At 40.9% G+C, this 22,922-nt stretch overlaps 1 protein-coding gene across 2 annotated transcripts in view; it reads right to left on the reverse strand.

The window, feature by feature from the left end:
- Nucleotides 1-216: 216 nt before the first annotated feature.
- The window catches only part of CNTNAP2 (contactin associated protein 2), a 347,743-nt gene continuing 325,037 nt past the window's right edge, over nucleotides 217-22,922 (reverse strand). For both annotated transcript variants that reach the window (XM_032483274.1, XM_014561544.2), the window contains 2 exons: nucleotides 8,079-8,159; nucleotides 217-5,361 (listed from right to left, as the gene is read on the reverse strand). In XM_032483274.1, the coding sequence (XP_032339165.1) occupies nucleotides 5,162-5,361; nucleotides 8,079-8,159 (281 nt within the window). In that variant the 3' untranslated portion in view covers nucleotides 217-5,161. The remainder of the gene's footprint in view (nucleotides 5,362-8,078; nucleotides 8,160-22,922) is intronic.

Raw genomic sequence — 22,922 nt, forward strand, 5'->3', positions numbered from 1 at the left:
TTAGGAAACACAGGGGAGGGATGGATTGTGTGGCAAAGCAGGTTAGCCATGGATGCCGCCATGTAAGACCTGTCTTCGAGGAAGGATCACATCCCCACAGCTTTTGGAAAGCTTATATTCCAAAGAGGTGTATGTTTCAGTGCCTGGAACTTTCTTCGCTGAAGGGTGAAAATGACTTCTAAGAGAATCGAGTAAAACAAAAACACAAAGAATCACTTTTAGGATAATTAAAACTATTTTGGATTTTTTTTTTTATTTATCAATCTGGTTTCTAATATAATTTTAGTTCAGTGAAAGACATTCACAAAGAATATTAAGCATACATACATAATTACCTTCTTTCATTCTAGTTTACATGCTGTTGCTTTTAGAGAGTGAAGTTCGGTGTTACTCCACAGGGATGGAATCCTAACTGACTTTACAGAAAGAATACTAGCCCAACTTTTCACCACCCTAACCTCCGCAGTCACTATGCTCACCAGAAAAAATTTAAAAATCCAACAAAACTTAGAATCAGTCGTATGGGAACTATTTCTCAGCCTGCAAGAGGAGAGACATCTCCGTGTTTCCAGTCATCTCAGAACCCAGCAGTTCTAAATAAGCCGAGACTTGAAAATGGTGCAGACCATCTAAGCAGAGCTGTTCCTAAAGCACATTTTCACCTGGAAAATAAACCCATAAGTGCCTATTTTTAACACCTGTGTCCCTGTGTATCTTTATTACCTTTGGCCAGTCTTCGCTCCATGGGGGATAACCAACTTTTCAACACAGTTTCCCTATTTCACTGACAGTAAGTTTCACATACCACTTGTATCCAAAAAAATACTGGTGTGAAATAAATCGAAGGTTTCCAACATCATCATGCAGGGTACGTGTACTGTAGGCACAGAGCCACTGGGCTAAGTGAAGTAGTCAATTTGCTTTTCGTGGCGTCTTACTTATAAACCTGTCCAATCACACTGGGGCACAGTGTAAGCTACAGATCACACCCAGGTGGGAACCTCGTGCTCTATACACATGGAGTTCTGGTTTCTGTGGCCTTTGGCCGTGTTTCATCTCCCCATGTTGACAGATTAGCTCTCTGCTGTCTACCTGATTCATAATCTAGTTCAGCAATGCCCCGAGTCTCTACATTCCCGGACATGGCAACGTTGTTTCTTTTGATGTGACTTAAGACCACAAGCTGGGAAGTGAGTCTTCTAATAGGTCCATTGACTTTGGCCTTTATTTTTGGGTTTCAAGGTCTCTGCAGCCAAGAAACCATGGCACCTCACAAGTTGTCTTGTCAGTTAGATAAAACAGCTCTATCTCACATAGGAGGCAAAGAGGACCAGAGGTTCAGCGACCAGGCCGAGATCAGGGAGAGAGGAGGGGTTAGGACTCGACCAGCTGGCTCTTAGGATCCACTCTTACCTAAACACCATTTTAAAAATGGTGCCCATTGGTTTCCAGCCCAAGTCAGACACACTATCTGCTTCCCATCTGTTTCCGGATGAGGTGGCTCTAGTGGGACTAGCCATTTAGAGATCCTTCTGGCTGGCTCACTGAAATTCAGTTTAATAGTTGTTGCCTTTCTTTTTGAAAACTGCTTGACAGAAGGGAGAAAAAGAAAAAAATATGAAGAGGTTCGAATCAAGTGCTAATAATTCGGTGGGGGTGAAGGTAAAGGAACCATTAAAATGTTGACACCGCAGGAGAAAGGAGAAGGTGAAAAAGAGCAAGGCGTAGAGTAGAAAGATCAGATCCTGTTACAGAAGGAAATAAAAGTTCCTTCTTGACGCTACCTTGACACTATGTTCCCATAACTGGTCGCTGTTTGCTTTTCCTTTGGAGCTTTCTATGGTGCGAGTGCACCCAGCTCCCAGTGGCACCTGGTGACTTCTGCACAGATGTTCAGCGACAACACTCAGATCCACTCTGGGGCTCCTGCCAGGTCTTCTTCCTGCGCCTCTGAAATCCTGCTCCTGTCAGGTAAGGATGCTTGTCTGTCAAACGCAGGGCAACAGACTTTCCCACAAAGCCTCTCCAAACTCGTCTCCAGCTCCTCCTTAAAAACTTCCACACAACAAGTCTCTCTTTTCTGAGCGGCTGGGTGAAGGCCACAAGGGGAAATGTTGTCTTATATACTAAAAGCCAGGGAAGAACACAACAAGAATGTAACGTCTCCCATCTTGAGCTCCTGGAGCTCAAGGGGATATGTTGAGAGCTTAGAACGGCCCTGATTTTGCGTTCCTTCAAAGCCCCCAATCCCAGCAACTCGAAACAGAGATGCTTGCTTTACACCTGAGGAGGGTTCCCTGCACAAACAACCCTAAATCAGCCGCCAGCTTTCCCTGAAACTTTAAAACAACCTCTTGTTTAAAAAAAATGTTTTTGTTTTTGTTCTGTCTGTTACTATTTAAAGAGACACCACCAGTGGTCTTTGTGTTTGACAGGTAAGGTACTGGGATGTAAGATGTCAAGCTTTTGCAGAGTATGACTGACAAAGCCACGCTGGGCCCTGAGCTCGGGTCAGAGGGTCACGGCTGCCTGGGGGGCTGGAAAAAAGGCTGCTTCTGTTTCTCCACAAGAACCAAATGATTCACCCTCTAGAAGGTACTGGATGCGGCCTTCACAAACAGATTTAGGAAATTTGGTGAAAACTGCGGTCCCAAAGAGAAGATTTGCAGCACTCATTTGGCACTTAACTTCATTACTTAATACCTTATCCACCTTTCTGTGTCGACTGTCCGCTGGCCAGGCTGTCACCCCCTTAAGGGCAGAGCCAGGGTCATAGCTCTGTAACCTCCAGGGATGGAGAGATGGGAGAAGCACTGGTACCTTCAGTCACTCCAAAACTGGGTGAGAAGTGTTAGGTTTTATTTTTCACTTTTTGTGGCACAAAAGAGAAAAGAAGACAGGGAAGAGAAGGGGTGAGAACACTTTAGTATAAGGCCTGTGTTTGATTGTTTCAACCCCTTAATAATTTTAGAAAGAAAGGGAACATGCTCGATGTATAAAGAATAAAGCTATTATGGGAAATGCCATAAATAACAGATTTCCATCTGGCATTATCTGTTCAGTGCACAAGTAATACCTGTAACATAGGTTTTTAAGAAATCAGAAACATTTTTAAATGCAATGTTTAAAATTTGCTTTTTCAATGTGACACTCTATAAAAGAATCCTTAATGGTAATCATCTTAGTCAAATAAATAACTTTTGTTTTCGATATGTCATCTGCTACAGTGTTCTGTTTGGTCATAATAAAGGCTTTTCATTTTAAATGCAGTTCATAGAAGAAAGATCAAGACCTTTTTTCAATAAAGGGCGTTCATGGTGGTGCCTGAGGTCAGCAACTGTAAAAAGGGCCTTAGGATTCCCTTTTGTTCTGTTACCTTGACTTGAAGGTGAAGTGACTGGTCCACTGTCTCCTCTGGAATACGTCAGACACTGGGGTCATGTGCAGCTCTGGATAACAGTTTCCATCACTCAAGAAACCGAGACCCTCCAGTTAAGTTAGGCATCCAAGTATCTTGAGTATGGAACCCAAATGAACAAGAATTTCCATTTTCTTGAGGCAGGTCATCAGAAAAATAGCACCGGTACCTTTAAGCTGCATCTTGCCCTCTTCCAGGAGGTGAAAGAAAAAAGTGATCATACTTAATTTCCTCAAAATGTTGGAGTCTAAAAACACTTTTAAGGAACTTATTAAGTCTAAAAGCCTGAATAATACAATTATAAATGGTAGTCATTGTAGAAATAACTTTTGTGTAATCTTTTCTTGAAATAAATAAATGAAATTATTTTTTAGATGCTCCAGCTGGAGCTTTGCCCCGTTTGTTTCACACACAGTCTATTATTTTTAAATTAATAGTTATTTGCTGGAATAAGTGGATCAAGGTTCCTGCTTAAACTGAGGAACAGTTGACTGGACATGTCCCTTCTCTAACCAGTTACCAGGTTGTGATGAACCCGAGCTTCAAAGGTCTCTGCCGAGGAAGATCCCTGATTCACAGCAGTGTGTCTGTCCAGGACGGACCAATACATGGAATAGATGAGTTAAAAAACTGGCAGCGTTTTCCCCATGATTCCAGAGTCATAGCAATAAAAATAGCGATCATAACTGGCTTTATTTTGGTGCTTCCATTCAAGGGACACTGTCTGCTAGGATTTTGTCACAGGGTCTTAAAAACTAGGGATGGAAAGCAAAACAAAAAGCATAACCTAATTTACGCATTCGCTAGAAAGTGTCCATGCTCTTGCTAACCGACTATAAAAGACATGGAGCAAACAAATCTTAACATCTGGCTTGAATTCCCCACCGAGCTGCTCACACATGCATACAATTAACCCAACATGTCGTAGGTAAAGCAGAGGAAAGGTCTTTTGTAACAGCTGGTCACCAGGGATTGTAGCTGATAGTTACAGACACTGGTTGAGTCTAGGACTATATATGGGACAATATTATCTCGTAGAATCCAATGGAAAATAAAACCAACAACCCCAACAGGAAACTGCATCCCCGGGCTCTTAAAGCTTCTCTTGGTTGTGTTGATTACGCTGTCCCCACCCTCTCTCTCTTCAGCTGCTTAGGGCAGGAACTCTCTGAGAACTGGCATAGACTGAGGTCTCTGAAAACTGGCAAATCATAGGTTCTCTCTGACCCTTGCTTTCCTTTTCCAATTCACAGGACACCAAAATAAATATCATAGGAACACAAACTAATTACTCCAATAGCCCATTAGAGGTTGACTCTATGCAGAAGGGAGAGAATGCTGGAGGCCATGTGTATGTGCATTAGCTTTTCTCCAGAAAAAATACCCCAATTCTAAGGGCTCTGAAAAATGTAGAAAACTCGCCCCTTTACCATGGGTTTTTAGAACACCTCTAAACACACACAAAATAAGACAGTTATTACCTACAAATTTCAACCATTGCTTAAACTCTAAAAGCATTTTTTTTTGTATTATTTTGTTTTGATACAGAAGGGGAAACTTAGCTATAAAGAAATATCAAAAAGTATCTTTTGTGGCGATCAGTCTCAGGAACTTTCTGTTGCTTGCCTCCCCCAACTTGTGCTGATATTTTAAGGATGTGCTCAGGAGTATGAAGTAGGGTGCTACTGTCCCTTTCCCTCCGAGTAATCCCCCCTCCCCATCCCACAGCCAAAGAGCCACCCCTCAAATGAGCCACTCCTTTTTGCTCTCATCAATGGTCTCTGTGAAGTTGGGGTCGTTGTTCATGATGGCGGCGTCTGCGCTCTCTGCTGACTCTGCTCCCTTCGCTTCATTGGTGTGGTAGGTGCCCTTGTGACGGAACATGTACCGAATGAGGAAGACCAAGGTGCAGAGGATGGTGAAAATCACCACGGCAATGACCCCTGGTGGAGACAGGAGATGCACTGGAGGTTAAACAAACCCTATACATCTGCCAACATTTTCCCCCACTTCATCATGGTTCCCTCAAACGCTACTCTCCCATCCAAAACACAAAACTCCAAAACAACAAAAACTAGCAGAACTGAAAAGAGTTGTATTTGGAGATTTCAACCCTCTTCTCTTAGTAACTGATAGAACAATCAAACAGAAAATCAGTAGGAATTTAGAACACCTCAAAAACACTATTAACAAACTTCACCTAAGGAAGTAATATCAATCCTACATGTCTGATTTAAAATAGAGGAGAAGGATATACTACTCAACTCATTTTATGAGGCCAGCATCATCCTGACACTAAAACCAGATAAACACATTACAAGAAAGGAAAGTGATGGAATGTTCCTCTTTAATAAAATTTCAGCAATTGAAACTCAGCGACAGGTAAAAAGGAAAATAACAAAGTGGTGTTAATTCTAGGGAAGTAAGACTGATTTAACATTAAAAAATAAAGCATTGTAATTTATTACATTGAGTAAATAAAGGAGAAAAACCATATGATCATCTCAACAGAAGCACAAAAAGCATATGACTAACTTCAACACCCATTCATCAAAAAGCCTCTCAGGTAACTATCAATAGAAAGAAACTTTCAACCTGTTAAGGGGCATCTTGGAGAAATCTACAGTTAATATTGTACTTAACAGTGAAATATTAAACACATTCCCCCTAAAATATGGCCAATGCAAGAGTGTCAGCTCTCAGCCCCTTTATTCATGACTGTACTGAAAGTCCTAGACAGTGCAATCAAACAAGAAAAATAAAAAGTGTACAGACTGGGAAGAAGTAAGAACTCTATTCTCAGAGGATGGGCTTGTCTACATAGAAAATTCTGAGGAATATACAAAAAAGTGTTGCTAGAACTAACAGTAAATTTAGCAAGGTCAAATTTGTATTTTTATATATAAGCAAGAAAGACTTGGAAATGAAAGTAATAAAATACCATTTGTAATAGAACAAATTGAACACAGTTGTCTAAGATTGTAGACTAAAAATCATAGAACTTTGCTGAGAGAAACTAAAGAAGACCTAAATAAATGGATGGATATACTATATTTCAATGTCAGTATTGTTAAGATGTTCATTTATAGATCTAATATAATCCCAATGAAAATTACAGCAAACTCAGCAAACTATTTTTTTGGTAGAAATGTATAAGTTTATTCTAAATTTCATACTGGCAATGTAAAGGGCCTAGAATAGTGAAAATTATTTAAAAAATAATTGTAGAACTTACACTGCTTATTTCAAGACTTACTATAAAGACACAAGAATAAAGGAAGCATGGTATTGGCCAAGGAAAGACATACAGACCAACGAAACAGAATAGAGGCCAGAAAAAAGAGACACACACATATGGTCTGTTGATTTTTGACAAAAGTGCCATGGAAATTAAATTGGAAAAAAACATAGTCCAACTAGTGGTCTTCGAATAACTAGATATTCACTTAAGATTTTTGACTTTTATCTCATACTATACACAGGCATTAACTCAAAGTGATTATAGACTGAATAATAAAAACAAAAGGTATAAAATTTCTAGGAGAAAATCTTCACAACCTTAGCTTAGGCAGTTTTTTTTTTTGTTTTAGATAGGGTTAAAAATCCCCACAAGCTATAAATAGGTTAGAAAAATTGGACTTTATCAAAATTAAAATCTCATGCTTTTCAAAAAATGCCAGTCAGAAAATGAAAAGGCAACTCAGAGACTGCGAGAAAATACTCACAATATGTATGTCTCACAAAGGACTTGTAGCCAGAATACAAGAACTCTTGCAAATCAACAGCAAGAAATCAAACAATCCAATTAAAAGACAGGCAAGATTTAAACAGGCACTTCACAAAAGCTTTGCAAATGGCAATAAGCACGTGAAAAGATGCTCCTGTAACTTTGGACAATGTGCATTAGGAAAAATTTTGAATGTATTCTAATTTTATAGTCACACACACACACACACACACACACACACACACACGTATCTACTTTCTTCCTATAGAAAATATACCTGCTGACTAAGCTGAGTTGATTGGCTGGCTTTAAACTCCTTGATACGCTTACCATATTCGCCATCCTCAGAGAGGTCAGAAACCTCTTTAGGAAATTAGACAGAAGAACAGAGAGAGAAGGTGGCAACAGAGTTATCAGTATTGATCCAAACATGAGGAATTGCACTAGGAGAGTCAAGTGATTCTGCACGTCTATCTGCAGTGAGAAGAAAAGACTAGAAGACCTTAGATACTCCGGCTGATTAATTTTCTGGTAACTTTGATTAAGATAACTGAAACCAGACGGGCACAGTCCTTCCCATTTTTGTAGTAGGTTCTCCTGGACCACTCAAGATGCTAGAGGATGAGAGTGGAAAAGACTGGAGGGCAAGGAAGAAATGTCCTGGCTGTTGCCATGACTACATACTTGCATATTCTGATTCTGGCTAGTTCACCACTACCATTCTCTCTCTCTCTTTTTTTTTTTTAAACAAATTAGCATTAAAAGGTAGCCAGGTTACATCTGTACTTCTCAATCTTCACTCATAGTTAAATAGCAAAACAAATAAAGTAAAAATCCAGGTAACTCTTTCCCTTCTAGATGATGGTTTTATTGAAGATGACTACCTCCCACAGGTGCGTGGCCACGTGAAAGACTGCTCCACACATCACCTACCTCCGATGATGGCCGAGTTTCTGTTGACTCCATTTCTTATAGCCTGGCCTTGTCCTGGATTATACGGAAAATCAGCACTGGCTGGAGGGGAAGAAATGGAAAGTCATGTAGATCATTAATCCCAAACAATTTGATATTTAATTTTTGCATACAGCTCATAAAGTTATCTTATGCGAATAAAACTGGCTCACATAAAAACAAATATAACGTTTTTAGAAACTCTGGTTTCTTCTTTAAACTTAAGTTCTCTCTTGAGAGAAGTATTACTAAGTAGATATGGCCAGTACATTCATTCATTCATTCAGCAAACCTTTGTAGAATGCCTACTCTATATCAGGCACCAGTCTGAGTGCTGGAGATATACAGGGAACAATAAAAAAGATGAAAATTGTTATTAATGAGAACTTTCCAAGCCTCACTGAAGAGTTTTGTTTATATAGTCAAAATACTAATCTAAAGCATGAATGTGGTTTTAGTTATGACCCCTACCTCTTCATAGTGAATTGCCTGAAATTGTAGGTTCCACGATGTAACTCATACACCCACAGGACACAGTAAGATTTGGTCATCAAGATGCATAATTCCCTGATGTAAACCACCCTTCAAAGACCGAGAGTTGCTTTTCAAGGATAAAATCTTATACCTTCACTGCTCATCTTGGGCATAGTTTTAGTTACATATATATATTCTTTTTCATATTATTTTCCATTATGGATTATTACAAGATATTGAATATAGTTCTCTGTGCAGTACAGTAGGACCTTGTTGTTTATCTGCTTTATATATAGTGGTGTGCATCTGTTAATCCCAAACTCCTAATTTATCCCTCTCCCGCACTTTCTCCTTTGGTAACCATAAATTTGTTTTCTACGTCTGTGAGTCTCTGTTTCCGCTTCATTTGTATCATTTTTTTTAAGATCCCACATATAAGTGATACAATGTGGTATTTATATTTCTGTCTGACTTCACTTAGTATGATAATCTCTAGGTCCATCCATGTTGCTACAAATGACATTATTTCATTCTTTTTTATGGCTGAGTAGTATTCCATTATATATATATATATACACACCACATCTTCTTTATCTAATCATCTGTCAATGGACATTTAGGTTGCTTCCATGTCTTGGCTATTGTAAACAGTGCTGCTATGAACACTGGGGTGCATGTGTATTTTTGATTTAGAGTTTTTTCTGGATATATGCCCTGGAGTGGGATTACTGGATTACAGGGTAACTCTATTTTTAGTTTTTAAAGGGATCTAATGGCAATAATCTTAATTCATGTCACTCCTTACTTCATCCTCTTAAAGGCAAGGGCCAATCTTAATCATATTTGCAGTCCCAATGACAAATAGTGCAGACAAGTAGCAAAGCTAATTGGATGTTCGTTCACTGGTATAATTAAAATCAGTCCATTAAGAGGTGTATAAACATCTGTGTAGCCTCTTCGAATAATAAAGTCACCCACGCAGGTAGAAGTTTGAAAGTCACTTGCCTAAACTCAATTCTACCCTTAAAGCAAGGCAGCATTCTTACTTTTTCCCAACAAAGGAAAGAAACATCTTGAATACAGAAAAGCTGCTAGCGATTCCTGTGTCCACTAGTCTTTGGTTATCATCAGAGAACAACCAATGGAAAACCTGCAGGTCCAACAAAGTCCTTAAGGAGTTCAAGGGCAGGGTTCTGTGTCTGCGTGAACATCCCTATTTTCATGGCTTTGTTTGTAACTCGAGGCTGGTTGTCCTTATGTATATGAGTGCTTACATCCTTGGAGGCAAATCCATTTTATTCTGGCAAGCAGAGTCATTGCTATTTTGATATGATTTCAAAAGATTCATTTGTATGTAAATTATTTCAAATGACTTCATTGTTAAGTATCCTCTCCTCTGGGTACCAGCATCCTCTTGGAAATGCACACTGAGAAACATGGAGACCGAGGGACACTGACGAGGCCAAACCACACACCTCATCCACGTCACACGCTCCATTTGGCTGCTAACTTTATCCCCCGCCACCCTGCTCCAAGTGTGCTAGGAGAGCAGAGCAATTTTAGTGGCGCTGGAGTATCCAGGAACCTATATTTTGGGATGTTAAGTCTGAGGACCAGACTTGCGTCAAATAGACAAAGACTATATTCAATAACGCTTTTCTTCTGTCCCCAAATGACACTTGTGGCCAAAGAATGTCAGCTGCTGTATCAGTAAACAATCGATGTTGCGGCTATCAAGCCAGTAAGCCACTGCAGCCACCCCCACGGTGCACCCTGAGGGGATTCAGGATGGAGAAAAACGGGATACTGGCCCCAGAGCCTCAAGGTGAATATCAAAGGACTGACTTCAGTGAGCCCAGACTCCTGCCTCTTCCCGTGCGTAGTTAAGTGCTCAATTCATTACCTTGAGATGTCTGGTTCTTCCTTAATTAACAGTATCTTTTGATGTTCTAAATACCTTGTTTTGTTGCAAAAACTCCCATATACCTGGGAAAACAACTGGGCTTGATCAGTCAGCCCCCTTCAGACCATGCAATGACGCTGTTTTCTCTGTGGCTGGTGGGCTGTCTGTGTGGCTTCAAAACTGAGCAGGAGAGACATGTTATCGGACGAAGGATAACTGACATGCTGACAGCAGCAGCTGAGCGGAGCAATCCACCCAGGACCCTGACACAACATTGTGGCACAGAGCCCCGGTGTTCCAGACGCAAATCCCTCGCGGGCCCAAACAGCACAGGGAGAATGGTCATCACCGTTACAGTAACACTTGTGAAGTCATGAACAGTGCTAACTGTGCTTTCAAACGTTACTATCCGATCAGAATTTTTGATTGCATTTACAGAACGTGAAAAATTAATAGAGGCCGTTTCAAGGCGGGTGCTTAAGTACAAGAAACCGATTTCAAAGCTAGTTGTAAGAACAAAATATTAAAAAGAGATCTGAATACTTTAGCCTCAAATTTCTTGCCGGTCCCACTGAGCAGGTAGGGAGAAAAAGGAGTAACAACCACCCCCCCACCCCCCGCTTTTTAAAAAATACAGCACATGAACTTAAGCCAGGGAGTTGTAATTCTTATTTACTAAATCTCATATTGTGTAAAATTGTAGACTTTAGGCTCAGAAACCAACTGCAAATAAAACACACAGTTAAATGCATACACATAAACTGAGGTTATCTAACAGAAAACCTCCCCCCAAATGAAAGACACTAAAAGCTTCAGGCTGTCGTATATCCGGGACAAAAATATTACATAGTGGCTGACATCTAGAGAAAATATTGCCATGGAAACCACTTGGGCTTCAGCATCTAATGGGATAATTTGAGACACTTCAACAAAAATGCTGCTATTAATTGTAATTTCATTTGAATTGCAACATTTTTTTTTACAGTGGAGTCTGAGTTCCACTGATGTAAATATGCCTTTGTTCTCTGCAGTTTCTTTGTTTTATTTCACTTTATTTCCTCCCTTCAAATCTGAGCGCTATGGCAGAAAATTATTTTGTCTTTTCAAATAATTTGTCTTAGCCATTCACTATTGACTGATAGTTTAGAAACAGACATGAAAACGAATCGTTGTCGACAAAGATGCTGAAGATATAGGAGATGCTGTTTTATTTTAGGAGAGGCTACTGCTGATCATGTTTTCAGGAGCGAGAGACTTCTTGAGGCCAGTAGGTTTTTATCCAGGCAAACAATTCGTGGCAGTGCCTCTGTGAGCCTCAGGTTCGTCTCTCTATTGTACCCTTCGCCTCAGTTTCTACAGAAAGATGCCAACCAGAATTTCAGGGTTCAAATGGGGAAGAGATGATGTGTGAATTTTTGGCTTCAACTAGAGAAGGGAAACAAACCTTAAACGTTTCCAGCTTCTTAAAAGAGCAAGCAAGTGGTAGCTGCTTGCACGAGTGACCAAGGTCCAGTGACCCAAAGCGGATAATCAAGTGAAAAGAAACAGAATAAAGGAACTTGTCATCATCTACTCTAGGTCCTGATGGTTTAAATAACGCCAACTTTATATGAAAGAACTGAATGAGCAATTGATTTTATTAGATTTCCTTCCATCAGTTTTCAGCCAACTTCTAAAGTGCTTCAATTGCCTTTCGGGAAGGAGATTTACTGATCTCCCAAACGAAGCTGGCGCTGACTTCTTTTGTCTGATTAACCATAGGTATTTGGATTAGAAATAGCTCATTATTGACAGAAGCTCAGATATAATGTAAACACAAAGACATGACATAGGGTGTCCTTTTCATGTCAAAGATGTCTTGTTATTTCTCAGGTGGGCAAATCATTGCTTCTTTCCTATTTAATTTTTTTTATAATTTTTTAAAATATATTTTTACTGAAGTATAGTCAGTTTACAATGTTGTGTCAATTTTTGGTGTATAGCACAATACTTTAGTCATATAGGAACATACATATATTTGTTTTCATATTCTTTTTTACCATAAGTTACTACGAAATATTGAATATAGTTCCCTATGCTATACAATGTCGTATTTAGTCGTAGTTGTTCCCAAATCAGTTGTCAACGCTATGGCTGGCCCATTACAGGCACTGTGGATCATGGATTGTCAACAGCTGACTTTCATAGGGTGAGTCCGTGACCTTCCCCATGGCAGAGGTGGATGAAAAGCAGGATAGCATTTTGGTCAGCATCTTGAGGCTGGTAGGGTCACTGGAACCAGCTCTCCAGACTCATTCAGGACTTTCCATGCATCTTGCTGTAGTTCTCAAGCTGAATGTTGAAAGTCTAGACTGGGGAGCCCAGAGGGAGGGGCTGGGAGCCCAGTAGTGCGGCATCTTCCTCTACTATGACCGTCGGGCTCTTCTTTGTGTGTGTGCTCCATCACTCCTTTCCTCTGCCGCAGGGGTTTATAAATCCATGTTGATGTTAAGAGGAATGCAGGAATGAGGAAGCCCAAATTGGGGGCATAGGATAAATCTGGGAAGTACCATTTAAACCCCTTTCTGAAGGAAAATATGACTCCTAGTGGCAATCAGTAGCAGGACTCTCCCTCCTGGGGCCGGCACTTCCTCGAGGCCCTGGAGGTCAGGGACAAAGCTCCGTATTGTGCAATGAGAAACTGGGGAAGGGGGAGCTCTTCATTGGCCTTGGGTGGGGTGTGTGGTTTGTCCTCCTCCTTACACCTAATTCTGATCTCCCTTTAGAAGAAAACAGACTGATTCCCGAATGTTCCCGTTCAGAGGTTTCAAACTTTAAGGCTCACACAAACCACCTGGGATCTGGTGAAAACACAGATTCGGACCGACTAGGGCTGGGAGGCCGCCAGGGGGCGCGAACACACGCCTCGCTTTGGGCAGGAGAGCTTTCACTGAGGCTCCTGGTGGGTTCACGTCTCCTGCTGTTCTTGTGCTTCTGTGTTTTAATTTAATGCAGTGCCTGCAAAGAACTGGCATAATTTCTTCTGAGACCTTGTCTTTTTTTCCTTCGTTTGGCTGATTCATTGTGTGCTTTTAAATGATCTGCATGACAGGACGCCCCAGGCTCCGTTTCCTTTAGCCCTATTTCTTTTTAGTCTTGTAAAAGCTACTAATCGGAACACTGCTCTCATTTCTGAGTACAATTCTTTAGTATTTTGAATGCAGAGCGGGGGAGCGGCTACCGCTCATTAATATTAAAAGCAGTCTAAGAAAAAACAGCCAAGGGGCTTAATAAATGGTAGTTTAGACCTGTCCTTGGAGACTTTTCCTGGTTTAAAAAAAAGCTGATTCTCTAAAGCAGTTGCATCAGGGAGGGAAAACATAGTGATGTCGGCACGTAGGTTCCTGATGTCACAGACGCATTCACACGCATGTAAGAGAGAAAACAGATCTTTTTTTTTTTTTAAATACTGGGTTGTTGGTTTTTCTGGAGTTTATTGATTCCTTTTTTGGGGGGGGAAGAATTCTTGTCTCTTTGCTGTTTGCCGGGTGGGTTGTGTGATGGCAGAATGCAGTCAGCTCAGGTAGAAAAGCCTGAGGTCACAGGGGCAGGTGGTGTGTCCAGTGTCCCACAGCACCAGCGCCACTGTCTGTCACCTGATGAAATGCTGGGACATAGTTACGGACGGCTCCCGAGCCTGGTGCACGTACCTGTTATGCAGCGGCTCAGCTAATACGATCTGTGGTTTTGTCGTCAGCAAAGCAGCATGAGCAAGAACTGACTGTCCACTGAATCATGGAAACCACCTCAGTTTCTAAGAGAGGGTCGATGAGTAAGTATCACAGGAAGCAGAAAGCAACCGATCACAGGGAATGAGCCAAAATGTGTCTTTTAAAGACAGTCACTGATGTAGTGCACCTCTTCTCCTAGGCAGTGGTCAAGAATGGACACTGTTCAGAAGACCAGCGTCTTCAGGAGACCCCCGAGGGGCTGCTGTCAGACTTCTGCTGCGAAACGCATCCACCAGGCATGTGCAGGTGCCAATAGCGGCGTCGGACTTCCAAATCTGGGGCTTGGGAACTCGGTGAAAGTAACTTGTTTTCTCAAATCTAGTCAAGAGATGGGTTTCATCATTGGGAATATTTAGGCACATCTAATCATTTGAGGAATCAGGCAGAGATGAAGGGTGTTCTTTGACTCTGTCTCTGTGGATATTTCTAGTAAATTCAAGGGCTATAATTTGTGGATGGCCCTTCTGGAAACAGCTGGATATTACTGACTTGCTTTTGCTATTGATGTATATTTTTTAAGGTAGTAGAATGAAAAATTAAATGCATTTTAAAAAACACCTTGTCTTCTGCTATAAGCTCTGTACCTCAACTTGCAGAGGGTGTTGTCTTCGACCTCAGAACATCTAACAGGTGTTGGGTGACGCATATACTCCAGCTCTCTGTGGACCAGCTCTGCCAACATCCCCGGGGTGTCAGCTTTGCGGGGTGTCTGTGTTGGAACTGCTGTTTCACCAAAATGTAAAATTGACCCTTTTTGTTCTTCAGCGTTCAGAGTCGAGTGTAGAGTTAAGGATGATTTCTGAGAACACAGTGGTGATCAGAACCCAGATCAGAGCCAGCCAGCTGGATTCTGCCTCCACTGTGGTCTATTTGAAGGGGAGAACAGAAGTAAAACTATAGTGCTTTCAATGTTACGTCTGCACATATTTCAAGTCTTTTATACATGCCCAGTTGGGCCCTTGCTTTGGAAATACTCTTTCCAACTGCATTAGCACAAGTGAAAATTAAAAATTCCAACCCCAAGACAAGATTGACCTCAGAAAACGCAACCTACAACCCCATGCTAGGTATTTTCATTGTTTTTGGAACGGTTCTCTCTCTGAATGAACCTCAGATCTCAAAAGGCAACTGTCTTTGTTGTTGGCAGGTGGAGCGGCTAATGGTCAGCAAAGAGCACCTTGTGAAACAAATGATCTTTGCTTCTGAAAGCTTCCTGATGTTTTCCCACTAACAGACTCCTCCTTGGTAATGGTTCACATCATTATCAAGATAATGTGATAATCTTCCAGCACAAGCCATGTGGCTGTCACAGCCCTTCTCATTCATGTCAACAGAGGGTGAAATAATATTTAATTGGCCCTAGCAGTCTTAGGGATGACTTATTCCCTATCAAAAAAAAGGGGAAGTGGAAAGAAGAAGAAAGGTGTATTTAGGAGCAAAGATTTCCCCTACAGGTATGCAAATTACTGATGATTTCGGACTTCGGCGTTATATTTAAGGGATGACAGAAGCTCGGAAAAGAGTTCAGAGTAAAAACTGGAACTCTTTAACGGTGAAATTCAAGTTTATCATTGTGAGAAAGGAAAAGTGGAAAAAAGCACTGAGTGTGAGGTGAGTCTACCTGACTTTTAGACCTCGTAATGCTGTTCTCTGTATACTTTTGAGTAAGGTGCTGTAAGTACTGGGACCCGTGGGTTCACAGTCCTAACAGCACATTAAGAATCTCTTGGGATAGGAGAGCAGGCATCAGGAGGTCCAGGAAGCTCCCCCAGAGATGCCAATGTGGAGCTGCTGCTGCAGCCACACGTCAGGTGTTTACTGATGGAACATATGCATTTTCTGAGTCACACTGATCTTTAAAATGTGATGAGTAACGGCCCCTCATATCACATGGGGCTGCTGTCAGGACAAAACAAAAGCGTTTCAGCAATTTAAGTCACTTACAAATTTAAGGTATCATTTCTGTCTTTCTCCTTTCCTGTTTTCTAAAAGTTAAAAGTCCCAAGTAAATTCTCGACAACCACTTTTAGCCTTTTCTCTGGAGGAAATTTCACAGCAGTTCATCTCATCCTCTAAGTTTAAAATAACCACACTCCCTTATTCATATGGATTTTTATGTACATTTACATTTTAACATGAAATTTATTTTATTTTATTTCATTTATTTTATTACTTTACTTCACTTTACTTTACTTTACTTTATTTAATTTTATTTAATTTTATCTTCCAGGATTGTTCCCAGCCTGGAGCTCACCAGCAGAATCAAAAATCCTCCTGGTCTTTAGACATTTCTGAATAGTCTGTGCAGAGCAGGGGGCATCAACCAAAGATCTTCTCAAGTCACTGAAACAACTGGCTTTACGTCCAAAACTTCATGTGGATAATGTTTCTGCAACTCCCAAAATCACAGGCCAGGACACAAGGCCTGAACGGCCAGCAGAGGTGGAATCAGCACTTCCGGGTGGTGACCGGCGGGTGTTCTCTTGGGAGTACTCACACCCACAGATGCCAGCATCAGTCTTTCTGAATGACGTCAAGGAAGTGGTGCTGGATTATTTTAGAGGATTGCGCTCCTTCAAATGGCCCCAAGTGATATACAAGAATGTTAAAAAATGCAGTGCAGTAGGAAGAGTTAGCATGGGGCTGTGACGGAGGCAATGACAGACACAGACATCGCTGGACAGCACTGAGCTCCAACCTACTTCATTTTCATGGGCTTCCATAACATCTCAGTGGCATGACAGCGAGGCAGAAACGAACACTGAGCTGCTGGAGTCAGTGGTTCTGCCAAAAGAGAAGTTGCCATAGCAACACACATGCCTGCATCACCTGTCCCTCCCAGCCCCACGTGATGGAGGTGATGGGGGGGGTGGGGGGTGGAGAGGACTAGCAGACACAGACCAGGGAGAGAGGCATCTCTAAGGGCGGTGCCAGGTGCGGTGGGGGTCAGAAGGTGGACAGCTTAGGGAGAGGGCTGGACAGAATCCCAGCATCCTTGGGCTTTAAAGTCTATTGTATGGGACGAAAGGAAAGACAGACAGAGAGGTGGAGGAAACTGGGATGAAAGAGAAGCCCACATGAGGTAGGAAGCTGGGTGTTTGTGCCCCTTTGGACTTTGTCACGGTGGCATTTCAGAGCGCTGAACAGTCCTGGTTAGGAACATAGGAGACTTGAGCGGAGGCAGTCCCCAGACACATTCAGGCAGGCGGATGCCTGGTGCTGAAAGGGGGCCAAACCCCACCGCCCGTCCCTTCAGCCACTCAGCCTGTCCTTTGACCCCATCCCTTCCTCACCACACCCCACTGCCTTGGGAACACAGTCCTGCCAAACCTGTTCATGCAGTGATGTCTGAAGGCTTTGGCATTTCAGGCAAGATATCTCTACAGACAGTTTGGGTCCCTTAGATGAGAGTCTAGTTAAAAACAGCCATGCGAAGACATTGCATCTGGGATGTGAGGCCAGAAGTGGTGGGAATCTTAAGCTTGGAGCTTAGATTTGTTAACTCTGGTTCCCGTTTCCTCCGTAAGAGGATCCTCCACACGCCAATAATGACAAGATGAGAAGTAAATTTTCAAATTACACAAAGAGCAGAAAACAACAGTTTAAAGAAGATAAAAGCAAGTGGTCAAAGAAAACAGAAAAGTGAGAGAATGAATACGTAAATCCAGAGCCGGTTATTTGAAAAAAAAAAAAAAAAGTTGTCAGATAATCTAACCAAGAAGAAAAGGGGGGAAAATCTAAACCTACAGAATAAAATATATGAATAAATAAACCTCTAAAGAGAGAAAGGAATTATAAAAACTTATTTTGTTCAACTTTATAGAAATGAATTTCTAAAAAAATATAAAGAACAGAAATGATAGTAGATGAGAAAGAGAATCTAATTTGATCAATTATCATAAAAGAAGTTGAGAGCTGCCAGAGGGTTATGCTCATAAAGAACCAGTCAGCTTCAGTGGGTTTGCAGGCGAAGGGTACCCAGTTACAAGGTACAGGGAGGCAAGGCTCCAAGATGATTTACATCTTTGCCATGCACGGGGCTCATGGACCATCATCATCATTATCATCACCTGGGAGCTTGTGAGAACCGCAGCGCCTCAAATCCTATCTCTGACCTACTGAATCTGCATTCATTGTTTCCCCCAGCTGCTTCTAAGCACATTGAAGGTTAGATGGCATTTATTTGAGTTATTCCACTAGTTAGAGGGCGATGGAGAAGTCCCCCCAGTGTGATTCTCTCCTCCAAAGTACAAGGATGTTACAAACCCATTTTACCCAAGAATTATTGATGTAAAAACCAAAACTGAAAAAGTTTTAGTAAAATGACTTTAGTTATACCTCGAGCAAATGCCTCGTCATGACTAAATGTGGTTCAAGCCAGGAAGGAAAGCATGGCTCCCTATTTGGAAATCTCTTACTACAATTCACCCCATTAATCCATCAGAAGAAAAAGCACACGGTGATCTCCAACAGATGTTGAAATGGCATCAGATACTATTGAACATCTAACCTTGATAAGACCCTTATCAAAACAGGACTCACTAAGATGTCATATACATATAAAAATCCTAAAGAAAATATACACATAAGATGTGTCTGTATGTAGGCAGAATAAGACAGCCCTCTGAGATCGTGCAGGTTCCTGGTCCCACGGGGCACACACCTTCTCCCAATTATATTCAATTAAGCACTCATCTGGGTATGCTGTGAAGGGTTCTGCTGATGTAATTGGATGCCAAATTAATTGATTTTTTTTCCCTATAGCTTTTGGATTTTGTGCCTTGCTAAAATAGAGGAACAACTTAGAAATTACTTTATCGGAAATGTTTTAAGGTTGTCTTCATATGAATTTTGTACAATGTGAAGGGAAGACACGATAAGTGGAAAGATATTCTCTTGCTGGACAGGAAAACATTATTTATATAGATGTTAATTATGCTATGATTAACTTATACCTAAAATTCAATCCCAATAAAGTCTCTAGGCAATGTTAAAAAAAAATGGAGTTCTGAAATCACACAGGAAAAGTCAATGTGTAAGGACACGGAAGAGCCTGAAAAAAGAGGCTAAAAAGGAAATTAGCTTAATGAGAAATTCAATGTTAATATAAAAGCTCAATCAGTACCACAGCTTGCTATGGTCTCAGGAAGAGTCAGATCAATGTCACAGATCAGGGAGTCCAGAAATAGACTTAAATATAAAAAGCAATTTTGGATATGAAAAGGTAGGGGAGAAGATGGAGTCTCAACCAATAAATCGCACTAGACCAACTCACTGGCCAGTGGGGGCAAAAAATAAAGCTGGGTTCCTACCTTACTCCTGCCACCCAAATACATTCAAGTGCAATAAATATGTGTATCTTACAAATAAAACGTAAAATTATTAGAAAAAACTGTGGAATAGTTAAAAAAAATATTCTGAATGGAGGAGGCATGACACAAAACCCAAAAGCCACAAAACACCTTATAGTTCATCATGTGAAATTTAGAAATGTTTATATAGGGGAAAACCCCACAAATTAAAAAAACAGAGATCAAACTGGGAAAACATTCACACATGCAGTAAAGTGCCAGTTTACTTAATATATAAAAGTTTTTATGAGCCAATTAGTAAATGACCAACTGACCAGTGGGAAACAATATAAAGATATAAATAGTTCTTTGGCCAAAGAATATAAACAGGCAATTCAGAGAAAGATAAATACAAGTGACATAAACATAGACAAAGATACTTAATCTCACTCATGATGAATGAAATCCAAATGAAAATGACAAAATTTCATATTTCAGATTAAGTATACCAAAATTTAAAGTAATATTATGATGAACTGTGTTAGCGGAGGTGTGGGGAAAAGACACTCATATCTTATTGAACTGGAGGTACTGTGTCATTGGAAGGTGATTTGTAATACAGTCAAAATTGAAAATACATCCCTTGACTTGACAAAATCACGTATAGAAAGCTACTCATCATAGAAACAAGATGGGAAGTTAAATGACCATGAGATCAGAAGTCTGTAACTAATATTACTTTTGACTTGAGCTGTATAAATGGGCTTGATGCTTTTGCAGAAAAGCAGAATTTGAGTCACTGAAGGAACAAAAGACATGAAAGATAATAAAAAGATTAGGTATCAGAGATTAAGCGAATTAATCATGCAATCTTAGCATAAGGATGGAAAAAGGGGGTCTGCTCAGAAATAATTAAGATGTAATTATAAGAGCTGGAAAGATTATTTTAAGTGCTCGCAGGTGGTTAAAACAAACAAAAAAAAACAACTACCAGCTTGTAATTATGATGGAAACTGAATAGATACATGCAGTTTTTAAATGTTCATCATATCCATAACTCTTTTGCATGTGAAGCTATAAAAATATTTGATCTTCAGATGGCAGAAAAAAAAATGTGGAATATAGACAAGAAATCAAGTCACTAAAAATGACAGCAACAGAGAAAGGGGAGTGCATTTAGAAATCATGCGGTTTCCAGGGGCAGAGTCTGGTGTGGCAAGCAGACACCTTGGCTCTGAGTTCACGGTACCTGGGCAGACTGTATATTCTGGAATCTAACTGGGGACGTGGTTGTTAACCTGAGCGACCCCAGCTGTCATATTCCACTTAGTCTGCAATTCATTTGGGAGAAGAGCCACACTGCTAACAAAGCTGCTCTGTGAACCTGAGTGAATCCAAGGGACAAGTGTGGGTTTGGATTCCCAGATTACTGACCATTCTCAGAGGACTGTTTTCTACTCCCTGCATCTGGATTTTCCATGTCCCCTCTCAGAGGGTCTATGAGAACTCCTGGTCCAGAGCCTGTCAGAATCAGATGCAGGTTAGCTTCAGGCTAGCAGCCAGCAAGTCCAAGCTCCAGGGGATACTATGACTTCAACCACAGCACCTTCTAGAGGCCGATTCTCCAGGGCCTTCCTGGGATGTGATGCACTTGTCAATCAATGGAGGTTGGCCCTGGCAACCTACCCTGCAACCTGGGCTGAGAATGTCACCTGTGTGTACTAGAAATTCCATAAAATAGTAACCAGTCATAATTGTTGTAACCAGAAGATTCCTTAGGAAATGGAATCTTACATCTTAAAGTATCTTGTCTATCTTAATGATATTTTAAAAAAACCTAGGATGTGGCCTTCGGTCTGATTTATTCTGTATTAAACATCATGAACGTGATAAAAAAAAAAACCCCAAGACTTCATACGAATGCCTCCTAAAACAGCTTGATGTACATTCCGGAGTTGTTCATTAGCACAGAAACTGATGGCATCAGACTCGAATTTTTTCCAGTGTTTGTTTTGTTTTTATATTTTACAGAATGTGCGTACCATCTGTAGTTGTCTTTCTGCTGGCAAATCCTTGCCATTCCACAGAAATAAGATTCCCTGAATCTGACAAAGAGAAAACACACGATTCTGAGCGGTGACTCACTGCAATTGCCTGATGCTCTGCGACCTTTAAACAAACCAGAACTCAGGGCCAGGGGTTGCCTTTTCTACCTTGTAACTACTGTCCTGAAAAGACCATGATGTAGTGCACATGCCTAGCAAGCACGCGGTCCTGGGTTCAATCCTCAGTATCTCCATTAAAAAATAAATAAACCTAACTACTGCTCTCCCTCACAAATTTTTTAATTAAAAAATTAAAACAAATAAAAGGACCATGACAATGTGATTTAGAAACAGGCCATACTTATTATCCAAAGGCGGAAAAAACTAAGCAGAAAAAAGAACAACTGGATGTTTCTAATCGAGCAGAATTGACTTAAGTCAAATCAACATAATTTTATCATTTCCCCCTATAAAAAATGCACTTACAGCTCCATGCCAGGGCCTACCTAGTATTTGTGATGATCTTGTGATGTTATCCAGTGTTTGCCAAACTCCAATCACGTGGGAACTGCCATCATATTTTTTGCCATAGCCATGTAAAACCTAATTATTATCTACTTTTTTCACTCAATTGACCTGATTTTTTTATTTAAACAAATGCCCTGATAAAACTTTATTACCCTACCAAGTCATTCTATATTTGGGGGGGGGAGGTAATCAGGTTTACTTATCTACGCTTTTTTTTTTTTTGAGAGGAGGTACTAGGGATTGAACCCAGGACCTCGTGTATACTAAGCGTGCACTCTACCACTTGAGCTATACCCTCCGCTGCTGGTAGGCGTTTCTATTGCTTGTCAAAGCGGTACACAGAGGCTCCCGCTTGCTCGCCTGCTCTCTCTCTCTCCCTCCCACTCTCTCTCTCTCTCTCTCTCTCTCTCTCTCTCTCTCTCTCTCTCCCTCCCTCCCTCTCTCTCTCTCTCTCTCTATTAAAGGCAGACTAACACCAAATGGAGACTTTCTCTCTGACAAAATTAGAAGGACTGAAAGGGAAATGAACAGGAAATAACTTTATATTATGCCATGTAATGCCATGTCTGTTATCTTCCTATAATGATCTGGTGACTCCCTGTCAAGGCCACCATGGTGTGCTGCTCCAGGACCCATAGATGGCAATGCAAATGGCATCCCTTGGAGTTGTGCAGTGCACAGCACGACCAACCATAAATGTCCCTCACTTTGGAAAGCAGTGACAGAGCCCAGAGGGCTTTAGTGAGGCAATGAGCAAGCAGCTCAGTCAGTAGTGGTCCAGGAGAGAAAAAAGAATCTTATCACATGAATCTAGC

This window comes from Camelus ferus, chromosome 7, assembly GCF_009834535.1.
Source record: "Camelus ferus isolate YT-003-E chromosome 7, BCGSAC_Cfer_1.0, whole genome shotgun sequence".
NCBI classification, from domain to species: domain Eukaryota; kingdom Metazoa; phylum Chordata; class Mammalia; order Artiodactyla; family Camelidae; genus Camelus; species Camelus ferus.